A 27,401-nucleotide genomic window follows, 5' to 3' on the forward strand; every position below is an offset into this window, starting at 1 on the left:
CCATGTTTTGCATGAGTGTTTACATTGTTTTTCATTTATTTTCTTTAGTTTGGCATAAAGAGTTCTATTATTTGCTTCAGTTAAGGGGAGTGATTTACATGTTGCACAGAAGGGGCTGTTTGGGAGCGTAATATGAAAACGAGATAAATAACTCTGCCTACCAAATAAAGTTTAGTTCAGAGCAACAAATACGAAAAGACCAAATGGGGGCTGCAAACAGCGTAAACCCTGAAACAAAACAGAAACCTTAAATGAAGCCAATACCACCTATTTTAATAATTTCCGTTATGTTCCCTGACTGAATCATATTTGATTAAAATAATATTTTCAAACATAGTCATTGATGAATGCAGAGAAAATCAGATCCCTTTTAAATTAGCATTATGTTTCTTAGCAGTAATTAGACAACCTCTTGATTACATGTGGACATTTGTCAAGATGGTTTTCAGTACATTTATTGTCCTTTTATTGTTATGTACATATTCTGACTGTTCCTAAAAAAAAATATAGTCTCACCAGAGAAGCATATTTCTGAATAAGCATGCCTGTATTATTATTATTATCCATTTGTTTATCTGGAAACCTGTGATTTATCTTGTGATTAGTATGCCCAGACAAAGACAGAAAGATTTACTCTTTCATATTCTTCCTTTTAGATCTTGGACGAGTTTTGCAATGTGAAGTTCTGCATAGATGCCAGTCAACCAGATGTAGGAAACTGGCTCAAATATATCAAGTTTGCTGGATGCTACGATCAGCACAACCTTGTTGCATGTCAGATAAGTGATCAGGTATGTGGCGTTCACTTTCTGGACTTACTTTTTTAAGGAACTTTTAAGGTGTCAATGGAAGAAAAAAAAAACCAACTAAACAAAACCAACAGCAATTCACAACAGATTTTGGCCTGTTTGCTGTTATGGCAAAAAATAAGGCACAGATGTGAAATGCAGAATAGAATAATTTTGATTATGGGCAATAGATCATAAGGATTTTCTGTTTTTCTGTTCATAAATAATAATTTCTTTTTATTTCATCTTATACCTGAAAAAAATTGGGAGTGCTTTCTTTGGAATACAAAGCCAGTATTTGCTGATTTTGAATTAGCAGCATTTTCTGGCTCCTGTTCCAGTCCACTTGGATTGCTACGTTAAACCGTTGAGTTGATCAGAAGCTGTAATGTAAAATTGATGGAGAGAATGAAGGGGAAGACACAAAACTGATAATGCTGCCAATGTAGTTGCGTGTATGGGGCTTTGGGTTTGAATGCACACGTGTGTGAATATTCCTGTGCCTTCCCATACACTTTGTTAGAACTCGCAGCACTTGTGTGCTGAACCAGGATCTTCAGTGGTTTTCTTTTATATTTACTGCACTTAAATCCACTCTTTGTTGAGCTGAAACGTTATTTATCCTGGTGTGTTCGAAAAAAGGCTGGAATAGGCAGAGGAAGGACGCAGTGAAGCATTTTGTTTTCAATTATGCTGATGAGTTATTAGGTGTTTCTTAAATCAAGGTTCACTTTAGTCTGCAGATAATTCATGCCATTATGAAATATTTTAATGGGTGAAGTTAGCTTAAGAAAGCTATACTTCTTTAAAGTAAAATACCTAAAATAGCAAAGCAGCAACTGATTGTGAATTCTAGTTTCCAATTTAAACTTTGCTACCTGTAATGTAGGATTTGATTCGTTTAATCAGTGTTTCATTTTTCACCACTTAATTAACTGCATCAGGTGAATGTTAAAGATTATCTTTAGCTGATTTAATTGCCTTGACAGTATTGAAAGAAGAATCACAACCAGACACAAAGCTTTAATTAGAAATCATTCTTTCTAATCAAATTCCTTACGTATAGGAAATGAATATGAGACAGCCTGCTCTTTCCAGCACAGCATTATGTATTTTGCTCATGCGAGATAGCCGATTAAAACTGGTTTAAATAACTTTTTTAGAAACTATGAGAGAAGATTTTTTTACAAGTTTTACAGTTCAGCCCTGAGCACATGTAACACAGAATGAGCCAGCCGACTGAGATTTAATTTCATTTTTATGTAGCAGCTGGTTTAAACGAAGAAGCCATAAAGATTATTAGTAAACACAAAATACGTTTTCCAAGTTGAAATATGCTTTATGCTGAAAACAGATAAATTCTCTCAGTGCAGAACATTAACGGAACAGTGATACGAAAAGGAAACTATATAGATTAATTGAAACAGCAAATTCAAATATTTTACTTTTAATAAGAGCTGGCTTGGATAGGGAAGATCAGGAGTGGAATCACGTGCATTGGTCAAAGCAACTTACTGTCTTTGCGTCGTATTGGTGATCTGCAACTGAAAATGCACCCTAGGCTGAAACATCAGCATCTACCTTTGCGATGCAGATACGCACGCGCGTCTTGACGTTTTTGGAAGGAAAGTTATGGCGCTTTTAACTTTCTCTTTTTTTTAGTGTTTACATTTCTGACATTTGGTAGTGGTGGCTGTACTGCTGCCAATAATTTCTTTCATTCACTGGAGACTTGCTATTTATTTTGCACAGTATCGTGCTGTTCATAATTCCATATTTTTATAGCTTATCGTTGCTGAGATTTGCAAATTAAGAATTGGTTGTCTTTCAAGTAGCATGTTGTGAGCTGGGCGCTGTCAGCAAGAGATTGTTGTTGATTTGGCCCTCTCGAAACACTGCACATTCACCCGCAGAATTGTACGTGTACTCCAACATTTTATGACCAGAGTCTAAAAAGTTAATGCTAAAAATGTGCTCTCGAATCTTAAAGTGAAAAAGTCTTTCTAACAGCTCCTCCTTCTGCTTTCTTCTGGCACAAGCTCACCAGAGGTAATATAAAATATAATAGGAAGGCAAACTTGGGAATGGACATTAGATGGCCAAACGTGTGCATGTACAAGGAGTGACAAATGCAGGTCAGGACTAAGCGTGTGTATATGCCTGTGTATAGACTGCATGGGGCTGCCTTCGGGCCACTCTGCCTCTGTAGCTCCTAGAAGGAAAAGGGGGGAAAAAAGGAGGAGAAAAAAAAAAATTAAAAAGAAAGGGGGGCGGAAGAGGGGAGGACAAAAAAGATGGGGGAGGAAAAAAAAAAAAAGGCGAAGCCTGAGGATGTGTATTGGTGGTTACAGCTAGAGCTGGAGGGCAGAGTCATGCAGCCCAGCTGGGACAGGAGACCCCAGCTCAGCTGGAGTGGCAGCCAGTGCTGGGTGCAGGGTAGAGGGGCACCTGGGCGGGGGCATCCCAGTTCCCCCTGCTTCCCCCAGGAGTAAGAAGCTCCTCAGCAGCTCTGCTTGCGTGGGGAGCATCCCCACTTGCGGGAGCCACTGCTGGCTCCCGAGGCACAGACACTCCATCAGCAGTAATTGTTCACCTCTAATTGCTTCAACTCATCTGTAAAATTCACAAGCAAACATTGGGCTGTACCTGAAAAGGTAAAAGATCCTGCCAGCGCTCCCAGCCTCATGGTGCCCACAAGTTTACGCTACTAAATTCAAGCTTGACTGACAGACAGGTATGATTCCCAGACTGCTGGAGGCAGGATTGAGATGAATCTCAGGGCAATGTGTAATCTAGTCACACTGCTAAGCTCTACCTTGTGTATTTAACAATAAGAGTGAAAACCCCCCTTTTTTTTTGTTGTTTTCTTTATTGGAGTTTTTTCAGAGACATACCACCCCACCCCCTGATTCACGGTTGAGGTTAGGTTTCATCACTTAGGATCAACTTTACAAAAGGCCTGGGCTCTCTCTTATGACTGTATAAATGAGCTTTGCTAAGATGAACAGCTCGATAATGGTGGGATGCAGTCAAAACATGCAAGCTGGATGCAACTCATGTTTCATTTGATTGGAGGTGGAGTAGGGTTTAAAAGCTGCATTTTTTTTATTATTATTTCAAACGAGGTTGATCTAGGATTTCTCTTTGCTGTCTTCCTATTATCTCCTGTCATACCTAATCTAACTGGAACGTATGTAATTCAAGACATATATGAATAATAAAATTCCACAAACAGGGCACTCTCATTTTTTCCTTTCCCCAAAGAGACTACAGTGTGTGCAGAGCTGCAGAAAGCCTTGTCACTGTTAGTGCCTTGGAATGTGTTTTTTCAGGTCGGAGTCAGTTAGGATTCAATACTAGTTTCTGCTAACTTGGATGACTCCCCTCTGTTATCATTAAACATCTATTAGTTCAACTTTTTAATGACTTCAGAATGATTAGCACTGTTAGGTTTTCTGGCAGCGCTGTCATCCCAGCAAAAGCATTATTTTAAAATATGTATGTTAATGAAAGTGCGGTTGCAAATACAGTGAGTATAGCTATGGCGTGTCAGGGACTGTCACGCGTTCCAGGCACATTTTCAGGCTGGGATCACAGTCACCTTCAAGCTAGAAAAAAACATTTTTTTTTCTTTTTAGAAAAGTAGTTGGTAGCAGTTGAAGTTTAAACTCTGAATGTTGTTTTTATCTAGCTTATTGCTTGCAGAGCTCTGACAGTGATACAGGCACATAGTGCTGTGAAACTGCCCTGAGCTTCCAGGTCTCTTCCCCCTCAGCAAAGCAGCTCCTGCGGATTCCCTTTGGTTTACCTATGGAAAACTCAAAAGTGGCTCAAGATTAATTTACTGAGGTTTTGGTTTGCTCTGTGTGCTGAAATAGGGGTTTGGCTTTCTTTTTTCCCCGCTGTGTTTTGTCTTCTTTCCTTATACTCAGGCATACGCCACTGCAATGGGAGGAAAACCAGTAGTATTACCCTCTTAACAACGTGCCCGATGTCAGTGATATAAACTTACACGGGTGAACCTACTGCTGTAGGTTTCACCAGACCTGATCACATCTTACATGTTTTACAAACTTTTTTAATCTGCAGGCACAGCTTCAAGTTTCAGACTTTACTGCCGCTGCCCCCCCCTCTGCGGCAGGCAGCTTGCGGGCAGCGGCGGCAGCGGCTCCGCCAGCAGCCCCTCCACACACAGCCACCTGCAAAAGTTGTGTGTTTAAGGAATAGTTTCGAGGCTTTGTTGTCAGAGAGTGAAATTAAGGTTTGGGCTGTTGTGGGTCGGGAGGGCACATGCATGCTGAGCGCATGTGGGGCCCTATTCTGCCGCGATTCTCCCTATGAGTTATTAGTTTATTAAGCAAATGAAGCTTAATCCAGCTCCCACTGAAAATCTGTCTCCAGTGGAGCAGGGTTGTGTTAGCTGGGGCTAGTGGAACAAGGAGCTCTTCGGTGGCGATTTTCCACTTATTGCAGTTTGAGCTGAGGCTGTGGGTGAAACTCCTGCCCGGTCTGTAGGTCCGCCTGTGTTATCTGGTGCTTAATGCGCTGCTGGTGGCACCGCTCTCGGCGCTGGCCTGTCCTGACATGACCTAAAATAGTCTAGAACCAAACCCGGCAAGTAGTTCTGCAGTGATAAGCTTTTTATCGACAGTTCACGTTTAATAAAAGTAGTGAGGCAAGTTGTTTCTAAGCAAAAATGCCTTTTGTGACGAGGCCTGTCAAATCATGGTCGTGTGCTTGCCAGAAAGAGCACGGGGGGTTGTCGATGTCCACAGAGCCGGGGCAAGGCTGCAACTCAGACACTTTGTGTGGTTCATGGATGAAGGTGGAATGTTAGAAGACAACTGCATGGAGGGGTCACCTCGGGAGAGTGGGTGGGCACGCAGGGGCTGTGGTCTGGTGTCGGTGGTCAGCGACCCCCAAGCAGGAGGTTCTGCAGGGCTGGAGCAGCCCAGCTGGATGTAGCAACCTCTCGCCCTGAACCAGGGCTCTCACAGAGGCAAAAACTCATCTACAATGAAAGAAGACGTGAGTATCGCTGGGGAGGTGGCCTGCAGCCCTGAGACACCAAAGATGGTGCCCTGCAGAGGGATGTGTAGCTCCCTTCTGGCTTCAGGGAGCAGGAGGCACTGTTTCCCTTGGAAGGTGGGAAAATGGGGATTCCTGGTGCCATTTCAGGAGAGTGTCCTTGCTCCAGCCCCTCCTGCTTGATCCGCTTGAACAGTTTTGGAGCTTTTTGGAAATGAGGAAGGAAAGGGCTCACAGTCCTGGTGCTGAGGTTCTGCGGTGCTCCCCCACCATCTCTGCAGGGCGAAGGGAAGGGCCGGCTCCCCACCGCTGGGCTCCCACCCATGCCCCTGCAGCCACTGGCACGCAGGCACTTGCTGAGTTTTGCCTGTGGGTTTTTGCTGAGGTTTTCTTTGGGCCCAATACAGTGCTGGGGAAGGACTCCTCTATATTAGCCCTTGAAAAAACTCCAGTGCATTGCAATTTATCATTTGCCTGAGTATGGCAAGAGGAACCTGGCTCGGGTTTCATCACACAGTTCTCCAGCTGCAAAAGTTGTTCATCACAGGAGCTAAAGTTAAAACTTCCCAGTTTGGACCTTTTTCCTTCATTTTTTTCCCCCTCAAATACTTAATTATGGCTTGTTTTGAGGTTATGTATCCATCCGTCCATCTCATTTTTCTGGCGGGCATAAATCCTGATTTTGATCGAGCTCCTTGAACATAATGCTTATTATTTGTTTTGGACATTTAATTTGTTTTGCTTGTCAAGCAAGTTCCATTCTTGCTCTAAAGCAATGTGGAGGCAAATGCCAGCTGGCAGTGTGCATGCCACCTCTCCAGGCGCTCGCTGCCCTGCCCCAGCTCGAGGCACGCTCCCCTCTGGGACACCAAAGGTGCCTGGGAGATGCCCGGGGTGGATGTACCCATAGCGTGTGGTGGAGTCCCGGAGCCCCTTGGGCGCTGGGTGTTGGCGCAGGAGTGGCAGCGCAGGGCTCTGTGGGTGCTGGTGGGGTTCACCAGGCTTTCATCGGGGTGTGCTCTGCCTTTGGGGTCTTCTGTTTCTTCCCACCATCCCACACAGAGTGGGTCCTCATCTTCCCACTCACACCATGTGGTGCAGGACAAAGTCACTTGGTGCTTTCCCCTGCGTGAGCTCAATACCTCGCCCGGAGGGTTAGAGTACACGCAGCGCCAATGCTGAGCAGCATCTCTCTGCCCTGAAATCTGAATTTCCCAGGTGGTGCTGGGCCACATGCAATGTTTTCCAAAGCTCTCATCCACGCAGGAGTAAAGGGTTTAGTTGAATGCAACGGAATTACAGCCCCTGCTTGGGGCTGAGCGTGACAGATGTGTGTGCAGCAGCCGGTGCCTTTACTCACACTCATCGCTGAAGTGTCGCTTCTCCCCCTCAAACCGGCATCCTTGGGTTGAAGCTTGCCAGGGGCGGAGGGTGTCAGGCAGGGGGTGAGGGTCTGGCCGGGGCAGGCGGGATGGCCGAGCTGCTTCACAGCCGGCGGGCAGCCGTGGCCGAGCGCACGGCCCCGGGCCGAGCTCGCGGGGAGTGCGTTTTTGCTATTATTTCAATTATTACAACTTCCTGAATAGGTTGAAGGTCGTTCATAATTCACGCTTTTGTCATCTTTACACATGCCAAATGCAGTCTATTAAGCATAAATAAAATTTCAAGTGCCTGACCAGGAAAAGTAAACTGGGATTCATAACAATGAGGCCTTATTCATCCATTTAAAAGTAAATTGTGTGTGTTCCTTTTTTTTTCCTCCTCCCCTTTCCCTTTACGGCTTTGCAGTTTGGGAGCTTTTATTTCTGCTCAGTAGCATAAATATATGACCTGTGGTGTAGGCAGGCACAGAGGACTGATGAGTTAGGCCTCCCCCAACTTCTCCCCACCTCAGACCCCCTGAACTCTGAAAGTGTTTCCAGATCTGGATCCGATTTTGCTCTTCCTATATAAACTGCAGTCACACACCGCTGATCCCAGGGCATGTGAAATGTGCATCTGGACTTTGCTTTTATTATTTCCCCCCCACCCCCAGTCGTTCCTCTACCGTGCAGCGGCTCTTCCTATACGTCTTTAGGCAGACTGCTGCGTGCTCGTGCATTGTGAGCCCAGGTTAGCGCAGGAAAGTCAGGAAAAAAAAATGGGCTTGGCAGGCTGAAGAGGTGATAGTCAGAAAATTAAAACCTTTCGTTAATTACAGTAGAGTCAGGACTGTGTCCAGGAAATCTTCCAGCTTTGCAATGGAAAGTCCTTTTATTCTACATTAGTGTTTCCTAAAACAAAAAAATACTGCCTGTGGTGGAGGTTGCAGTTGTTGCAAACCAAGGGGACCTGCAGGGCTGGGGGGTAATTTATGAGCTTCCCCATCTGGGGGCTTGCAGGACCCCCATGCCGTCTGCCCACGGGAGGCTGCTGCTGCCTAAAAACTTGGGCAACGTGGTCTATTTCAGCAGTTAGCTTCTCAGTTTGTTCTCAGACAGGGTAATTCCAGGTTTCAGGTGCAAAGAGTAAGAAAAAAGCTTTTCGTGTGAAGTATTAAGGACAGCTCTTAAAATCACGTTAGGTTTACCTGCACAGTCATTTTGGTTTAAAGTTCAATATATAATGGTTTAGATCCTTACTGGAACGCTATCTGGTATATGAACTGCTAGTACAGGTAGGGGGTTTTGTTCATACAGAAAAAAAAAAATTAATAATTAAAGTTAGTATAATAATAATAATAATGTGAAAAGGACAGAGCTGGAAATCTGTCACATAGACCTTGTGTTGGAGGGTGTTAACTTCTGAGATGCAAAGTAAAGAAATATCACTCAACCTAAAACATGGATATTTTTTTTTGCATACTCTGTCTTGTTTCCCTACTGAGGTACAGAAAGGCTGGGCAGACAGTTTCTTGTGGGTAGCTGCATCGTCTCTGATGTTTTCCAATATCATCACAGACAGGACAATTGGCTGCAGAGTTTTACACCCTGGTTAGGGATTTGTCCCACAGCTGCAAGAAAAATGCTGCACTGTACTGGGCCTTCCCAAAGAGAAGTGATGCACCCCGGTGCAGCGCTTCGTGAACAAGCTCCTCTTTATGCCTGTGTACGGTCCGTGTGTCCTCATCACGATGAGAGGTGAAAAGATCCATCAAAATGCCATTGATGGGACAGGAAGAATACCGGAGAAGGCTTCGCTGTGGTTTATGTTCGCTCCTTGGTGTGGATGCGCTGCTGACCTCAGAAGAACAGCTGAGGTTACCCAACTGTGACACAAAACCCGGGAGCACTGAGGCAAGTCCTGGCCAGAGCAGGAGCTTTGGCACAGTCCCTTGGAGATGGTGGAGGTCCCACCTGGCTGCGCGGTGGGCCTGATCCGGCTCCCACCCCAAGTGGGAAGCAGGTGCTGTGGCAGCAGGGAGGTCTGCAGAAGTCTCTCTGCTCAGCGTGCAATGCCATACATGTATTATTTCCACGCAAAGCCAGCCAGCAAGCAGGGTTATTTTCCACAGATCGGACTGCAGCTTCCCTTTCAGATGTGTGGAGGCCATTATACTTCTGGAAGAAAAAGCCAGTTTTCAATACATTTATCTTAATAAATGGAAAAGCAGGCATTGCTTAAAGCAAATATTCACTGGATGCAGTGCTGGCATCAGATTTATTTGCGGGAGTTAAAAGCTGGCTTCACTTAAATGTGTTCAGCCTTTGATCAAACGAGTTGCATTGCCCCAGCCGCATGCCCAGCACGCCGAAGCTCACGCAGCAGCCCCGTGTCCTTTGGCACTGATAGAGGAGTCGGCTCCGGAGGGGATTGTGGTACCAGGCATTCACCCAGCTTCATGAAGAGACATGCACAAGACCCTGCCGTGGCTCTCTTGACCCCTTGTGCCCTTCAAAATACTTACTGGAGTTTTAAACCCCCTGGCAAGGGGTAAAAGTGGCCAGCCCAAGCAGACCCTGCTGATGGTTTAACCAGGGTGGTATGGAAGAAGAGGGAGGTGCAGCCTGGGCAGATCAGGCTGCCCATAAAGTCCTTCTCCTGGCTTTTATGGGGAAGACTGGCCATAAGCAGGGGTTGTGGCATGAGTACCTTGTGCCTCATGTGTTTTGCCAGCGCTTTGGCACCTGGATTGGGGCGAGCAGCAGGGCAGTGGGATGAGCTGGCCCCGGCAGCCTTCACCGCTGCTCCCCTGTGCGCCTCCTCCAGAGCGGTTTTTGGGACAAGGCAAAGAAAACAAATCTGAGGAAATGCATCTCATTTCGTTATTTTTAGGTATTTAGCCCATATCTGTGGGCAAAGGCTGCTTGTGCAGAAAGAAACGATTAGGCTATACGGCCACCTCCTGGAAGACATCGGTATGTGCTCGGCTCCCGGGGCCACCCGGCCGGTGACGGTCCGTGCGACCGGGCGAGGAAAATGCCCACGCACCTCTAGATACCTGTGCCTGCCTTGCAACGAAAGCGTCCGTTTGACTTGAAACAACAGGAGTGATTTTCTGCCTTTCTCCCAGTGCGCTGAGTACTGAGAGTTAAGAGATTGAGAGCAAAACCTTTAAAAATACATTAGTCTGAGAAAACGCAAAGGCATCATTTTTTAGCGTAGGAAACGTAGCTGTCATGTGTTTTTGTTTAACAAGGCCTGAGGAAGTTACTAATATTTATTTGAGCTGCTTCGTGGAGCTTTTTAGTGCTCCTCACATTTCCTGCTGAGACAGAAAGCAGCCAGATGGATTTTGGGAATTTCCTTTCGGTAGAGCCACCCGGTGCTGGCGTGCGCTTGGTGTGGGTGCACAGACCCAAGGCAGTGTGGCCCCTTCGCCCCACCCCCACCCCCCCCCCCCCCCGCATCCTCGTGCTTCTTGACGGGCTCCTTCCCAGGGCCTGATGTCACCTGTGCGAGGGGACCAGGTGCCACTGGCCGGGGTCACTGCCAGCAGCTTTGGCTGCTCATGGTGTTTCTTCATCCAGGACTGATCCTTTGATTCCCGTTTGAAGCTAAGGAATAACCAGGTGTGCTGCTTTGTATAAGCCTCTCACCTCACAGCTCTCTGGAGCACACAGATGATCGATACGGTGGGTTGGACGCCTTGGGCTTAATCAACAACGTCCTCTCAGGTCTGAGTTAGTGCCTTTTCCCCATGCAACAGGAGTTACCTCCCTTATGTGCATCACTCAGGGAGGCATTTTATGGCTACTTCGTACATGGGTTTGGTATAACTGAGCATGCAAATTGCTGGTGATACCTGCAGTCATCACGCAGCTCGTTTTGCAGCAGAGGCTGTTGAAAGTCATCTTTTTTATCCTCACAGAGCCTGAAGCACTGACGACTTGGGGGCTGGAAGGAGCAGACCTGCGAAGTCGCCGCCTCTCCAGCAGCCAGCGCCCACGCTGGGGCAGGCTCTGGCCATGGGGTTTTGATCCTGTAGTACTCACCAGCAGTGGTTTACGCTTCTTTGCCTATTGTGGTAGTCACGTTGCTTTCTCTTCTGTTTTTTGCAGATATTCTACAGAGTGGTAGCAGACATTGAACCAGGAGAGGAGCTCTTACTGTTCATGAAGAGTGAAGATTATTCACATGAAACAATGGCTCCAGACATTCACGGTTAGCCACCTCTTACTGTCTAAACTAATAGAAAATATCATTGAAATTAGACAAAAAATCAGGGAGATTTCTCCTCTGTTGGAATCCTTCAAAATGTGGGATGGCTTCGCTGCAGCCAGGGAGGAGAGCTGGACCATGGTTGTATTTATCCGCCTTCTGCCCTCCTGCTTCTCTGAAAGCTGTTCGGTGAATTAACTAGTCTAATAATACCACGACTCCTTCAGTCCCTCTGAAGGGTGAATCTGCTCTCAAAAGCAATGCCAACGCTGGTGTTGGGGGTTCTCTGTTTATTTTCTTCATCGCTCCAGCCTAGTCCAACCGGGAGTGTAACTTCATTCAGTGTTCCATTTGAATGCAACTGAATGTCACTTCATTCAACGATGCGTTTTCTACGTGCTAATCTGGCAAGCTGTGGTTTGCACACTTGATATTTCTCAGTGTTGCATCCCTGCAACTCATAATGCTTTTGTGTTTTACACTCACTTATTTGAACCTCCCTAGCGAAACAGAAGTCTGCAGATGTAACTGAGGGTGGTAGTAAGGCTTCAAGATTGAAACTTGATCATTTTGTGGGTATTGCGAAAGGAGAACAAGAGTCCATGCCCTTATCTCTAGGCTGTGCTGCTCCTGCAGGACCTGTATGGACCCTGATTTTAGGTTATCTTTTGTCACTTTCCCAAGCAACTGTTGTTCCATCATCTTGAACATAGAAAATTTTAGGTTGTTAAATGTTGCTGTCACATGTTGAGGACATTTAAGCCATTCTTCCTCATGGAGCTAATTCATTAGTCATCCGACGCACAGATTCTGGGACTGAAACTCCTGAGCTCTTGCTCAGATTAGTCCCCCACCTCCAAAAGCCCCATCAAGCGGTGGGTTATACAGCCACAGTGGGGACTGGGTGTAGGACATCTGCTTGATACCCATTAATTCGCAGTTTATGCCAATGTGGACATTTTATAATTTCTCAGGGATTCAGGGATAGTACACAGGGGTTTTCCCAGGGCAGGAAAGGCCTATAACTCGGGCTGCTCTATAACTGCCTGTACATTTAGAACAGTATCTTTTGTTCTCTAAAGAAAAAGATGGGGATTATTCATTCATTCTAGCTTGGGTTTGTGGTTGGTTGGTTGTTTTTTTTTCCCCATAGTGGTAACTTTGTTTAGTTACTGCTAAAGATGTCCTGCTTTTCAAGCATAGTGTTTTCCCTGCTAGTCCCTATGGCCAAGTAGCTATTGTATAAATTATACCAGAGGAAATCTCTGCAGTCACATGCAGGAGTATGTCCCACAGGGCTAATTTAGAAGCAGACTGAGCCAAAGTATTGCTCGTGGACAGCAAACAAGAGAACACTATAATGCCTTCTGTGTATAAACTCAACTGTCAAGTAGCAACTGAGTACATGCATTTGAGATTTCAGCCAGACTCCTCAGTGCCTTTCTGACTCAGAGCCCCTGGGCATTTATGTCTGCAGGGCGGGTAACACTGGAACCACACCAGGGCATCTGCCTCTTTGTATGGACCATCAGTAGAAAGTACAGCAGAAATAAGTATCATGGGATGCTCTTCTCCAGGGTTGCTTTTGGGAATTTTCTTCAGCTAATCTGTTCTTTTGCAGGAATTACTAATTAATGGAATGCAATATTGACTCCAAAGTAACACTTTTGTGATATTCTACACTCATTTTCAGTAAGAAAGTCAGATTTTATGGAATTTAAAGCAAGGACGCCGAATTCATGTCTCTTGTCTTACTTTGTACAGTGTCGGGTGCTACAAAAGGACTCTGATGGAAATGAAGACTTAAAAAAACTCCATAAGCACCCTTTTAGCTATTTTAGATGCTGATGTTGTGTCTAAGTCAGTCTCCTTCATTCAGAAATGCAGAGACTGGCAGCCTCCACTGGATCTCCATCTTATACCCTGTATATACCCATTTAGGATAGAATATAAACACACTGACTTTTGTCCTAAGCCAGGGTCAGGTGTCTCTGTTGGATATCACCCAGGCAATTTAACAGGTGGTGTGCTGTCATATACTGTAGAATCTAAGCATTATTATAAAGCATTCTAAGGCATCCTTGTTTCTTTTGAGGTTCTTCTCTTTTTCACTGAATAACCATTTATTTTACCATACTGTCATTGAACTCCTGATGGGATGGCAGTTAAAAATGGCTGAAAACTGATGTGAGCCCCCTGTGCCCAACCCCTTTGTCTTCCAGAGGAGCGCCAGTATCGCTGCGAGGACTGCGACCAGCTCTTTGAGTCCAAGGCTGAGCTTGTAGACCACCAGAAGTTCCCCTGCAGCACCCCTCACTCCGCCTTCTCCATGGTGGAGGAGGACTTCCAGAAAAAGCTTGAGAATGAGAATGACCTTCAGGATGTACATGAAATCCAGGAGTGTAAGGAGTGTGATCAAGTCTTCCCAGACTTACAAAGGTAGGAGTAGATGCTTAAAGAGTGATTAAACGAGGCAAATTCTGCAATGGCTTCAGCCATAGTCTAATGGTAAATCAGGCAGAGCATCAGCCAGGCAGAACCTGATACCTTCCTCTTCTATACAAACCTAAGATGAAGATGAATAAGACTTTTGTGATAGTTGGTGTTAAAAAGCAGTGAATTCTCAATAAATCAGAAATTTCATCCTTATACTGAAGTCCTCAGTGGGGACCTTAAATTAAGAACTAGATCTTCTAATCAGATCTTTAGCTGGCATGAATTGGGCTGGGTGCAGTGAAATCAGAGGGGTGATTATAGTTCAAATCAACTGACGTCTGGGCTCCTTATTTTTAGGTAGAAATAACTTAGAACATCTCTGAGTGGTGTTCACTGATGTTACCAATTTTGTCTTTGCAATCAAGCCATGCCAGTTAGAGGCAGGTTCTAGATATTAATATATATGTGTGTATGTTAATATATATTTCTAGCTGTACTGTCTTGAAACACTGGTGTTCATCTTTTTCTCATATCTGTCTATCTATCTGTTAAAACATATAGGCCGGTGTGCATATGTGTCTGAAATATGCATAGAATGTAAATAAAAAGTATGACTTTTATATGCTGAAGATCATTTACATATTTATTGTCACTAGCATTTTGGTGGCTGCTTAAAATACTGTATTGTGGTGCACATTATGGCAAATTTTTGCAGATTTCTGAAAGATATTGAAAGTACACACGAGCTTCTGCAGCACATCCCTGTCAGGTTCACATCTTTCAGGACCAGGGGAAGGTTGACCTCAGCCAATATTTGATAGTAATGCTGAGATACCTCAACAGCAAAATCCTGGGCCAGGTCCTCCGCTGTGATGAGGCAGTGCATTTCTTAGGAAGCTGGTTTGTAGCAGCAGCAGACCTGGGCCAGTGTCTCCTGCTTTCAGTTGGAGTCTTAGCACAGCTCCCACACTCCCACAGTGTCTTCTTTCCTTTCCACGTCATGTGGGCACAACCTGAGTGCTGATTAACTGCCCTTTTAGGGACAGCAGTGTATTTATTTGCATTGCTTAATAACCATATGCCCCTTAAGTATTGACTTGTCAATTGAGAGTATTTTGTGGGTTCATATTTTTCATAGAAATGTTTACTAGTCTGCGATTCAGGGTGTTGGGGTGTCTGTTGGAGGTTAGCATGGGTTTGTGCACACCCAGGGTTAGCCCCTTTGGACAACTGCTCCTGGATGCTTCAGGTGCTGGTTCTGTGAGATGGAGCCCTCTCTCCCAAAACACGGGCTCTTCACGGAGTGGAGGTGGCTTGGCATCATGCGGGATGTCTTGGACCAGCGTATCGTATGACCCGATCCTCACGCTTGCGCAAAATTAATGACACTGAAATTAAACATGATGTGCCAAACGTTGCTCCCCACATACTAGGTCAGCCCTGCGGAGTGGGAATTCATGCCGACACAGGGCCATATTCACCAGCTGATGCCGAGCAGTGTGCGGCTCCGCGTGTCTCATTTTCAATCCCAGTGATTGATTGGGAAGGGCTGATGAAGGTAGATCAAGTCAACAGGGCTGCCACACTGGGGGTGAGGCAGGAGTCCAGGCTGTAATGTTTTTCCAGGTTGTGAGTTACTTGTGTTAAAAGTTCTTTTTTGCCTGAGATCTAGAGGACGATATCTAACATATGGGAATCATTGAGGAAATGTAAATTTAGCTTAAAATATTAAATATTGAAGAGAAAGGGCAGAAAACAAAGAACGAGTCATCATAAATAGATGGGCAGTACTGTGAGAAAGAGTGAAAAATGAGACAGAATGCAGTCATTCTCTGAACTCTTGAATTATTGAAAAGCTAATACACCACAAAGACAGTTCACAGCAAAAAAGTACCAAAGTGTGATATATCCAGATTATATAAAACAAAAGGCCTGAATGAGCCATGCTTGAGGGTGTGTGTAATTAAATGGAGAAAGAGCTGTGCAGGAGGATGGAGATCTGGGGGACAGGACTGCCCAGTGCTGACGGCAGATCACGTAGCCACGGCAGGCGTCTGGGAGCTGGTGCCAGAGCTGGGGACGAGGGTCTCTCCAGTTCTTAGAGCAAATTTGTTTACCAGTACATGATGGAGAGTCAATTGTTATAGAAGTATTAGAAGGAGAAGCCAGAATTGTTTTTTTCCCCCAAAGGAAGGAGACTCTGAGGGGTAGAAGTAAAAAGCATCTGCAGGGTAAAAGCATTTCCATTGCCTGTGGCTGAGAGTGGGAATATCCATTGCTATGTGGGCTGCACAACACAAATGGGACTGTAAACCAGCAGAGATTCAGCAGGGATCGGCGGGAGCTTCACGCGAGGAAAGATTGATCTGGCTTGGCATCCCAGGTTAAAAATTCCAGTTTCCAGTGGCTTTTCTGTGAATCCACTCTCACGTTATATAGTTACCTTTCCTCAAGCAATAGTGTGAGTTACAGCTCTGTATGTAACCAAGCAATACAGGTGTTTAAAAGTATATATTTGCTACAAATGAATAATAAACCAGGAAATCAGAAAATTTAGAGATGAAAATTAATTCAAAGATGTGCAACAGAAATTAGGTGAAGATTAGATACCCTACTAATAGACTGAAGAAACTACTAAGAAATGAATGAATAAACAGCTATGCAATTGAACACAGTAATGATCAAGTATAACTTCAGTCGTAGCGTACTGTATTGAGAGGCTTCTCGTGCTCATCCTGTTCTGCTCCAGTGGGGTTATTTCTCATCTCTTCCTGCTGTAAGAAAAATTGACTCCCATCAAAGCAGTGGAGTTATGTCAGGTGGTGGGATCCAAGGTGTGTTTAGAGGGAAAGTCGTAAGGTAGAAATAATTCAGACCACAGGGAAGAATTACCAGAGTGAAATACTGAGGGTTGTATGAAAAAATCTCCGTAGGGAGTGATGGCAACAACGTCTCCTGCAGCATTTGCAAGTGACCTGGCAAAACATGAGAGGATGTGTTATTCTGGTAGGGAGGAGGTTGTTGTGCCTCCTGGCTGGGGTGAGCCTGGTAGTCAAAGGACTTGGGTCTGTCAGGGTTTGGCCTTTGGAGCTTCGTAAATTTTTTTGCTGTAATTATGTGTTTTGCTGTCTCCTTTTCCTATAAACTGCTGATAAACTCACATGTGTGGGGAACCTCACTGAGCCCTCTTCTTCTTTCCGCAGCCTGGAGAAGCACATGCTGTCACACAGCGAGGAGAGGGAGTACAAGTGTGACCAGTGCCCCAAAGCTTTTAACTGGAAGTCCAACTTGATACGCCACCAAATGTCGCACGACAGCGGGAAGCACTACGAGTGTGAAAACTGTGCCAAGGTACAGTGAATTTGTAGGCTGCCTGGCACGGCTTGTGCTGCTGGATGCACAGGAGCATGCAAGTGGGGATGCCTGGGGCTGGGATGCAGGAGGACGTAGGGCTTCTGCCTTGCTCCAAATGGTTTCTCAAGGATTTACGCTTCTACTTTATAAATATGTTATTTTTCTACCCCTTTTGATTTGGAGATGGCTCTGAAGTATGAAATAAGCACTAATGCAGGATGCCGAGCATCCCTGAGCTCAGGGCATGGCACTTTGTGAGGACCGGTGGGATGTAAAAGGATCACTGAGGGGCGAGAAACCCTGGGGAAATGCAGGGCACATGGGTTCCCTAGGCTGTGTGCCAGCCGTTGGGACCAGAAACTTCAGGTCACTACTGCAATATAAATCAAGAAATAGAGATGGGCCCCAGCTGCACTAAGTGAGTGCAACTATCTCATCTCTAGAGCATCTCTGTCGCTTCCCAGCGCCAAGCTTGCTGTGTACGTTATTTGTATAGGATGTGGTGCTCTGCATTGCTTTGTAGCAGATTCCCAAAGCTTGGGCCTTTTGCATGAGGACTTTCTCATTTTCAAGTAGATTTGCTACAATAATGGGAATTTCATAATGAACTGGGACTCGTAAGACACAACCAAGCCCTGGGTGCCAGGACCGTGTCACATACAGGATTTCTTGCTGTGTCACACTCAGTTGTCGCTATAAAGTATTTCTATTGCAGTAATGTTTAGAAGTTTCAAGCAGCCACATTTTGACTTGTTTTCTGTGAAGTCCTTGACGTCAAAAGCACAGTTTCTAATGGCAGGGTCAAATGCATCTGCTGCAGCAGCTGCCAAGGGGTTAACAGGTCCACCAAATACTTGGCTGATTCTGGGAAACTGAGGCCCCATCCTGCAGGCACAGTTCCCCCTGATGCCCATTAGCAAAGTTTTTTATCTTAAATATTCCCAAATAGCTCCAAGGTTTGAATTTTAAAAGACTCTTGTAATAACTGGCTTCTTCCGCAATCAAGTTTCTTGGTTAATCAGTACTCATTTCCTAGCAGGTTTTCACGGACCCCAGCAACCTTCAGAGGCATATTCGTTCCCAGCATGTTGGGGCTCGTGCTCACGCTTGTCCAGAGTGTGGCAAAACCTTTGCCACTTCTTCAGGCCTCAAACAGCATAAACACATCCACAGCAGTGTCAAACCTTTTATATGTAAGTCTTCAACTACATGTCTTTGGTTATTTCTTTTGTTGTAAAGCAGCGTAATCTGGAAGCAGGAGTTGTGTTGTGCTCCCTGTGAATTTCCTGCTGGTTTCACGGGGGCTGTGCACTATTAAGTGAGTTCTGGGTAATTTCTAGTCCAATGCAAAACATTATTTTCATACCGTTTTCCTTTCCAGACAAACACTGCATGATGTAGACATGTACCTATTGTCCCTGGGATATTTTTCCATGCACAGATGCAAAGAGCAAGTGGGGTGCGAATTTAGCAAGAAGGAGCCATGCCGGGCTCGGTGGCTGCAGCCTCACTGCTTTGCCCGGTGCCAGGCTTGCTGCTCTCCTTCCTGCTGCTGTGCCGTGCCCTGTGCTGGATCCAGCCTTGCTGCACAGGGCAGCGTCAGTGCTGGCAATGGGGAGGGGGTGGCAGTGCCAGGGTGGGCATGGGGGAATGGCAGTGGCTGCAACCACCATTGGGACACGTTGGGAATTCGGTAGAGCCAGCAGTACCTGCAAGGCTGTTTTGCTTTGGGAGTTAATTTTGGGCCACAGAGTCTCCACCACAGATGCGGTGACTTTTGCTGGAGTCGGAAAATAAACCTTAGAGGCAGTGAATTTCAGTTGGAGGAGGTTGCTGCCCTCCTTGAGGCTCCTTTGCATGCCCCACATTTAAGTATTGAGTTGAGCCATTAGATCTTTGCCAGCAGCTGCTCCAGCCATAAAACTTGCCTCGTATGTGGGCCTGACTCTGTGCTGGGCTATAAATCGGATCCTCAAAGTCTCACGGGTTGTGCTTGCTGCTGAGGCAGATCCTGGTAGGTAATGGTGCAGGTTGCCTTCTCTCCCTTTCACCAGAGAAGCAGAGGCAGAAAATACTCAAGAATATTGTTCTGGGTAGTGCTAATCTCCACCACAGCCTTTTCAGGCACCTGCTATGGCTTGACAGGCACCTTGTGGCCATGTCCCCTACTTGTCTGCTTAACTTCTTTATCTTTTGCTGCTCTCGGCAGCAATTTCCAAAATATCAGCAGCACTCCTGGACAAAGCGGTGGCCATAGGCTAAGGTAATTCCTCAAGAGGAGGAGTAGTATTGGCTTGAAAGACTCATTTGTGTGAAATCTGTATGCCTGCCATTGGGTTAGATAATACCCGTGGTTTGGGCTTCTTCAATGAGAAAATGCACAACTAGATCCAATAATAAATATCACTAATAATTTTTAAACCTGATTACAGGTTAAGTAGTTACACTTAAAGGTTATAATCATTAGAAAGCAGTAACTTCTGGCTAAGTAGGGAATCTTAGCCTGACGGTCTTGTTGCAATACCCTACATAAAAGTCTGTGAGTAGCACCTCTCATAAATGAAATAACCTCTCAAATACTCTTTGTTACTATTTATTCTGATAAATCAAAACAGCAACTGGTATTCTTCATACGTACAGTGTGAGGGATGAAACCCCATTGAGCAGCCTAGGAATAACACCCATGTAATTGCAGAACAAAAGGGTTTGGAGACCACATGTTTGGTAGGCTTTGCTAAGTGATGGGAGGGAGAGAGGGTCACCTAAAGGAGATATCTGTTTTCCACCAGAAGGCCACACACCATGATTTACTCGTACCAGTCTGTTTATGGCAACTGTCTCTTATTACAGTACACCGCCCAAGCTTGAGTGAAAACTCACCAACACTAAGGTAATTACTCACTGCCTTCGCAAAATCTCCAGCCTCTCCAAATAGAAACCACATGCCATAATAGACTGAACATATTCAAAATAGTACTTACAGTAATTTTTTTTTAATAAGCAGAAAATATGCAAACTTAACTGCTGCCTGATTTGGGTTCCAGAGACAATCGCGGTACAGAGTGTGTGTAGGCATGAGATGAATTTTGGCAATTTCGGAGCCAGATTGGGAGTTTGTGTTAAACCTGGGGTCTGTAGAGCAATAAAAGCTGCAAGGAGGGAAGCTTCCCTTACAAGTTAGTTGCTTAGAAGTATGGCACTGAGATTTAAAGGGTGTATTAAGGTGTAATAGGAGAAATCAAACCCAGCTTCTGTTGCTTTGATACATGGAAGCAATTAAAGTTGATAACTGTCCCCATCTACTAAAGTTTAAGCAAAACTACTTGGAAATAAAAGTCGTGTGATGAAAAAGTGGTAGATCTTATAACACGAACTTACCTGAGGGGTCCTGGCTCCTGTGAATACCCACAGAGGTCGAGGTGGTGCAATTGATTTTGACCCGGTCCCCCCTCCAGAATCAGCAGGGCACCGGGTGTGCGCTTCACTGACCCCATGTTACACCCCAGCTTCAGGTGATGGTCCCCAGGAGTAAGACTACTGAGGAGATTAAGGGCTTTGGACCCCGGCCCAGAATTTCTTTGCCAGCCTGGAGAGCCAGTGGATTGAATAGACTGACATGTAAATGCAAGAGGCACCTTGAGCAAGCAGCACCTCATTAAATAGTTTTAAATATTTTTTTATGCTCAAAAAGGTAAAGTCCTCAGTACAACTGTTAATTGTTTGATTGAAATTATAGTAGTAAATATTTATGTATTTTAATGGTATTGCTATTATTGGTTTAATTTATTTTTGAAACGGAGATAAAATATGTTTAGTCAAATGATTAATTTACATCTCCCTTTGTAGTTTGTAAGGATATCTCTCAGCTGTGAGTGTGTATTTTTGCTCTTCTTCGGAGTGGAATATTTCTCGGTTGACTTTTGAATATATTATCGGAGAATAATAATCTAATAATTTACGGATGTTCTTTAAGGAGAACTTCCCAAACTTTAGGAAGACTAAATCTGTGCCAGTACACGCCTTTTCACCTGCTTGCCGCCCTAGCCTACCTGAGTGAAACGCTATATTTAATAATCATGTGAATAAGAAGCAGGCCCTTGACACAACCTGGTAGAAGATCAAAAGTTCACAAAACATGATTTGTTTTTAATTATATATTAGCCTAGTCTCACAAATGTATGGGTTGGAGATTTTTTTTCTGGAAAAGTACGTACAGTCTGATGCTCTGCTGCTGAATGTTAGGTATACCGCTTCGCACAAGGAGGGGAGTTGGCCCATAATATCCAAGGTAAACCTTGTGCAGACCTACGGATGTGTCACTTGAGTCACCATTTTGGTCAGTTTAATTTTGGTTTCTGTGATCAACCCGGTGGGAGCAGGGAAAGCTTTTTTGTGTAAGACCTCAGCAGTGAAGGTCAGGGGCCTGATTCTGTACCGTGAACTCTGGAGGTGACGTTCGTTTGTGGCAGCAGAGACCTTATGTCTGCAAATAGGCTAAAAATGGGAGGAAATAGCAGAAAAAGCAGAGCTTCATACTTCAATAAACAACAAATAGTTCTGTATTAAATAAAAATAGTTCTATGTTAAATGGGCAAATTAAATATTTTCCCCTCAAAAAAAGAAACAGAAAGTACTTATCCACAGAAAATCTAGCATTTTCAAAGAACTTGAATAATTTCTCTTCCCTTCTCTTCTCCTCTTCTCTTCTTCTCCGCTTCTCCTCCTCCGCTTCTCCTCCTCCGCTTCTCCTCTCTCCTTTTTTCTTCTTCTTCATTTTCTTTATTATATCTCTTTTCTTTCTTGTCTTTCCTTGTGAATGAAGATTTCCAACAGGAACAGTAACTGATACACAGCAACAAACATTCTTCCTGAATTACTGCATTGCAAATTTCCTGTGGTTGGGCCCAATTCTGCACGCTTTACCCCACGAATTGTCCTGGGGATGTCAACGGGATGCGAGCAGGGAAAACGGGTGGATCAGGCAAGATCAGGCCCTGGAACAATAGCAGCATTGTTGCTGAGATATGAAGCAGCCTGCTGAAGAGGTAAACAGTTAAGAGATGACAACAAGTGGTCAAGTTTCTCAAGGGCAGAGGTTTAGAGGAGCAGGAAGGTTAGTGCAGGCCCCGGTGTGAGTGGAAGTTAGAGGACGTGATTGCAGTTCATGGGAACCAAGAGTGCAGGATGGGATACATTCAATTCAGTTTCCTTTGCAGGCTTAAAATAGAGCCATTGTAAATTATGTCAGTCTGTCTCAAATCATGAAAATGATTGTTAAAAAGGCCTCAGAATAAACAATGTGTATTGTTGCGTGGCTTTGATGTGTGAAAGATGAGAGCTTATGATATAACACAAATTAAATAAAAATAAAGTGACCACATGCTTTTTCCTGGCTGGGAAAAAAAACCAAAACCCACAAACAAAAAACCCCGAAAGGATTTATTACATAGGGATAACTGCTTACTGATAATGCTGCTGCCTTGTTTTTAAACAAGGCTGGAGCTGATACTGTTAGAAGCACGGTAGTGCAGAGGCACAGACAGATTTTAGCATCATGAAAAGCACAAGTCATAGCACAGCCTTGAGACTTGCCCGATGCCCCTGCTCATCCAAAGGATGCCAAAAGGGGACATAAAAAGGCACTGGGGAGCTGAGTGGTATCCTCTTCAAAACTGCATTTTAACTTACAGACCTATAACTTGGTTGTGGCCTCAGTTTGCTCCCAAAGGTTTGTAACAGGCAGAAGACTGGGGAGCTGCAAAATCCCGTTTGCTTCAGTGCTGTGATTCACTCTTCATGGTGTCTCGCTCTGCACCGCCGGGGCCACTTTCAGCCTCCGGCTGCTGAAAATGGTTCCTGGAAGCTGCGCTGTGACGTGCCGGTGTCGCGGGCTAGGTCAGGCCCATGAGCTCAAGGTAGATCTCCTCCATGATGCGGTTTCAGGCTTTCTCCAAGTACTGCTTTTGTGAGGCTGAAGCTATTCTCATTCCAGAGGAGCTTGAAAGGAAATCCATTGAGCTGTTTTGAGCAGCAGACACACAAATAAATACAGCTGCATTCTTAAAGGAAATTGTTGAAATAGAGTGTATTTTTTCATGTGCAAGAGACAAATAAGCAATATTAAGATTAGTAAAGTTATTAAGACATGGAATTCAGAGTTACAGCATCCCAGGCACCTGTAGGGACTATATGCATTATAAACATAGAAAAGCTTTGGACATACAAGAGTACTAGGCTGAGGTTACTCAGGCTCTAGCCTGAACTTCCATGAAATTAAATGCTTAATTGTAAGTGGAAACAAATGTTTTTTGTTAATAAGGTTATGCACTTGGAAATACCTGGTTGTCTCCTTCTTCACCTCCTTGATATCCTTGTGGTCCTGCAGGCTGAAAGCTCTGTGCGGCGGCTCTATCTCCTGTCTGGTCCTGCAAATATTTATTTTAATGACTAACTTTCCACATGTGATTAGTGACGTAATGAATGTCATCTGAAGACACGAGCGCTTGATTGTGCAGGGGCACTGTGGGTTTGTACGGTGTTACGGCACCAAGCCGGGGCTCTTGGTGGGGCTCTGGGTGCTAATGCGAAATGGAATAACAGCACCAAATATGCAACACTGTGTAATGCAAAGAGCAAACAAGGAAACTTTGTCTTTTAGTGATTTAAGGCCTTTTCTGGTTTGTTGGAGTGGGTTTTGGTGCTGTCTTTAGGCATTTGTCTGCTTGGATGCCTTGCTTTGGAAGAGACCAATAGCTTTTTGTGCATTTGGGCACCAGACTTCTCCTTACGGCTTCCTAATTGACATTTGGTGGGTAAAAAAGTGGTGTTATTTGCAAAATTTTGAGGGTGGGGGCAATTACCATAAAGCCTGAGATATGTTGTTGTTGTTGTTTACATACAGGTGAGGTCTGCCATAAATCCTATACTCAGTTTTCAAACCTTTGTCGTCATAAGCGCATGCATGCTGATTGCAGAACCCAAATCAAGTGCAAAGACTGTGGACAAATGTTCAGCACTACGTCTTCCTTAAATAAACACAGGAGATTTTGTGAGGGCAAGAACCATTTTGCAGCAGGAGGATTTTTTGGCCAAGGCATTTCACTTCCTGGAACCCCAGCTATGGATAAAACGTCCATGGTTAATATGAATCATGCAAATCCGGGCCTTGCTGACTATTTTGGAGCCAATAGGCATCCTGCTGGTCTTACCTTTCCAACAGCTCCTGGATTTTCTTTTAGCTTCCCTGGTCTGTTTCCTTCAGGCTTGTACCACAGGCCACCTTTGCTACCTACTAGTTCTCCTGTTAAAGGACTACCGAGCGCAGATCAGACAAACAAAAGTCAAAGTCCCCTCATGACAAATCCTCAGATACTGCCAGCCACCCAGGATATTTTGAAGGCACTAAATAAGCAACCATCAGTAGGGGAGAATAAGCCAGTGGAGCTTCAACCAGAGAGGTCCTCTGAAGAGAGGCCGCATGAGAAACTCAGTGACCAGTCAGAGAGTAGTGACCTTGACCTTGACGATGTCAGTACCCCCAGTGGCAGTGACCTGGAAACCACCTCGGGCTCTGATCTGGAAAGTGACATTGAAAGTGAGAAAGAGAAATTTAAAGAAAATGGTAAAATGTTCAAAGACAAAGTAAGCTCTCTGCAGAGCCTGGCTTCAATAAATAATAAGAAAGACCACAGCAATCATTCCATTTTCTCACCATCCTTAGAGGAGCAGACTGCGGTGTCAGGAGCGGTGAATGATTCTATAAAGGCTATTGCTTCTATTGCTGAAAAGTACTTTGGTTCAACAGGACTTGTGGGGCTGCAAGACAAAAAAGTCGGAGCCTTACCTTACCCTTCCATGTTTCCCCTCCCATTTTTTCCAGCATTCTCTCAATCAATGTATCCATTTCCTGATAGAGACTTGAGACCGTTACCCTTGAAAGTGGAGCCCCAATCACCCAGTGAAATAAAGAAGATTCCAAAGGGAAGCTCTGAGTCTCCCTTTGACCTCACCATAAAGCGTAAGGAGGAGAAGCCACTTACTCCCATACCCTCAAAGCCAGCAGCCCCCTCTGCGGCAAGCCAGGACCAGCCTCTAGATCTCAGCATGGGCAGCAGAAGTCGAGCCAGTGGCACAAAACAAGCCGAGCCTCGGAAAAACCACGTCTTTGGAGAAAAGAAAGGAGGTGACCTCGAGCAAAGGAAAGCTTCGGAGTCCTCCTTGCAGCACGCCAGGCCCACCCCATTCTTTATGGATCCCATTTACAGGTAACAGACTATCCGCTGCCTTTCGGCATCCTTTGGTACAGGCAGCTAGGTCTGTCAGGGCCACCTGCCCACGGAGGCAGGACAACCACATCCCATCCCCCTCCCACTGGCCCTGGAGGCATCATCCCACCCCTGAGGCATGGGGTGGCCCAGGCTGCATGCAAACCTGTGCACCCCGCCTCAAATCTGAGCTGCTCGCAGCGAACCCTGGCTCTGCTAACGCTGCAATTAGCAAGTCTTCATGACTGCCCTCATTGCCCTGGGTCATTAGTTTCAATTGCGTAACTTGACATGCAGAAGTTGAATGTTTTCTCTTACCCATAAGTGAATTGGCATCAGTATTGAATGTTTGTCTATTTACTGTGTATTTGACACCACTGGTTTGCCCCAAATTCCTTTTCTTCCAAAATGCTGCCCACCTTCCTTGACTGCCCTCAGCCTTCCCCTGGAAATTCCAGCGCATCTCACCAGGGTGCCACCTGGACACCACCTTTCTGATGCCTCCTGAATTAAACAGGAGTATCTCATAAGTACAACAAGGAAGCAAATTTGTCCTAAAGTGTATAAACAGTACGGAAATTAAGAGTGATTTCGGCCCTTTTTTACCCTTTTTTGAGCAATGGGTTGATTTCTCCAGGCATTTCATTAATATAATTGAAGGTGCAGTGTCCCTGTGTGTACAAAGCCTAACCGGCGGGCTAGTTAATCTGATCTACCTTATGAAATCAATGGGAGCCTTGTCTGCGGCTTTGACGGGTGCACAAGCAGACACTGCCAGTGAGCTGGGGTTTTAAAAACCAGTGGTAAAATCCTGACCCCTCAGTGTTTCCCAGCAGTGCTGAGACAGATCTCACTGGGATCTGGATTTCACCTGCTTCCTGTGTACGTCAGCCCCTCTTTGCCCTTCGCCTTCTGCTCGTGCATCTGAAACCAGCCAAAGTCATGCATCTAAATTAGTTTAGAAAATTATTAGCCATAAAAATATTTGTCTGTTATAGAAATGACTGATTTTAAAGCCTATTGCTAAAAAAAAAAAGAAAGTTACTGCCATGTAAATTATATTAATTTCTTTATCTGAAAAAGAAATGCTATGGGCAAAGTTTTTGGAGAGTGCTGTCGCATAAGACAACAGGTATGCATTATGAGGAAACAGGATATGATGTTATTTACTGAGATGGTTTTATTCATGCCAGATTGATATCTGAATTAGACTATAGGTTTTCTTTGCGTCATACTCTTTTTAAATGCCTGAAGCAGTGGAAATAATGATCCGTGTTTTATGGTCCTGCATTAGAAACTAATGAAATCTGTACAAATCTGACAGCACAGCATGAGGCCAGTGGCTACTGAGCCTTCCTTTGCCCTGAGTTATATCTATGTATGGATAAGAGGATCTGTCCCATGAACCGCACATATCAAGCAAAATCCTCAAACTTCCATGCTGCATCTGAATTATCCACACTGTGTTTCGCTGCGTAAATGCCCACTTGAGCTGATCACAGTCCTTGTTGCTGGCATATCAGATTCAGTGTGTCCCCACAAGCCCGGCTTTCTCACCCTGCTCGTGTGTGGCCATGCAGGAAAGTTTTCCAGGATGGTGCCTGTGATGTCTTGCATGGGCAGATGAGAAAGGACCCATTGCTCAAGGCTCCTGTTGCCTTGAATTCCTCTCCTCTGAGTGGAGAGCACACTTGGTTGCCTTATCACTTTAGAAGAGTGCTCAGTAGTTAGTCGTTCCTATTATAATTACTACCAGTCTTTTGAAATGGAATTATTTCCTATATAAATGATATAATCTCCCTTTAATGGCAATTCACAGCCCCCACCCACAGTAATGAGCTGTATGCAGGCATCGAGAGTTGACTGTACTTCCTTATCTTTTACGATTATCTCTGAGAAACAAATTACTTGATGTATAACTGACTATTTTAAACATTGGTAGATGTATAAT

General features: G+C 44.8%; 1 protein-coding gene across 2 annotated transcripts in view; it reads left to right on the forward strand.

The window, feature by feature from the left end:
- Positions 1 to 27,401, forward strand: part of MECOM (MDS1 and EVI1 complex locus) — a 346,217-nt gene that overhangs the window by 297,398 nt on the left and 21,418 nt on the right. Inside the window, exons 3-8 of one of the 2 annotated variants that reach the window (XM_055817377.1) lie at positions 657 to 791; positions 11,297 to 11,399; positions 13,619 to 13,835; positions 17,036 to 17,183; positions 18,226 to 18,379; positions 24,088 to 25,450. In XM_055817377.1, the coding sequence (XP_055673352.1) occupies positions 657 to 791; positions 11,297 to 11,399; positions 13,619 to 13,835; positions 17,036 to 17,183; positions 18,226 to 18,379; positions 24,088 to 25,450 (2,120 nt within the window). Of the gene's footprint in view, positions 1 to 656; positions 792 to 11,296; positions 11,400 to 13,618; positions 13,836 to 17,035; positions 17,184 to 18,222; positions 18,380 to 24,087; positions 25,451 to 27,401 lie in introns of both variants that reach the window. The other variant, XM_055817378.1, reaches the window with a different exon arrangement.

The sequence above is a fragment of the Falco peregrinus genome, chromosome 12 (genome assembly GCF_023634155.1).
Source record: "Falco peregrinus isolate bFalPer1 chromosome 12, bFalPer1.pri, whole genome shotgun sequence".
Classification (NCBI taxonomy): Eukaryota; Metazoa; Chordata; class Aves; order Falconiformes; family Falconidae; genus Falco; species Falco peregrinus.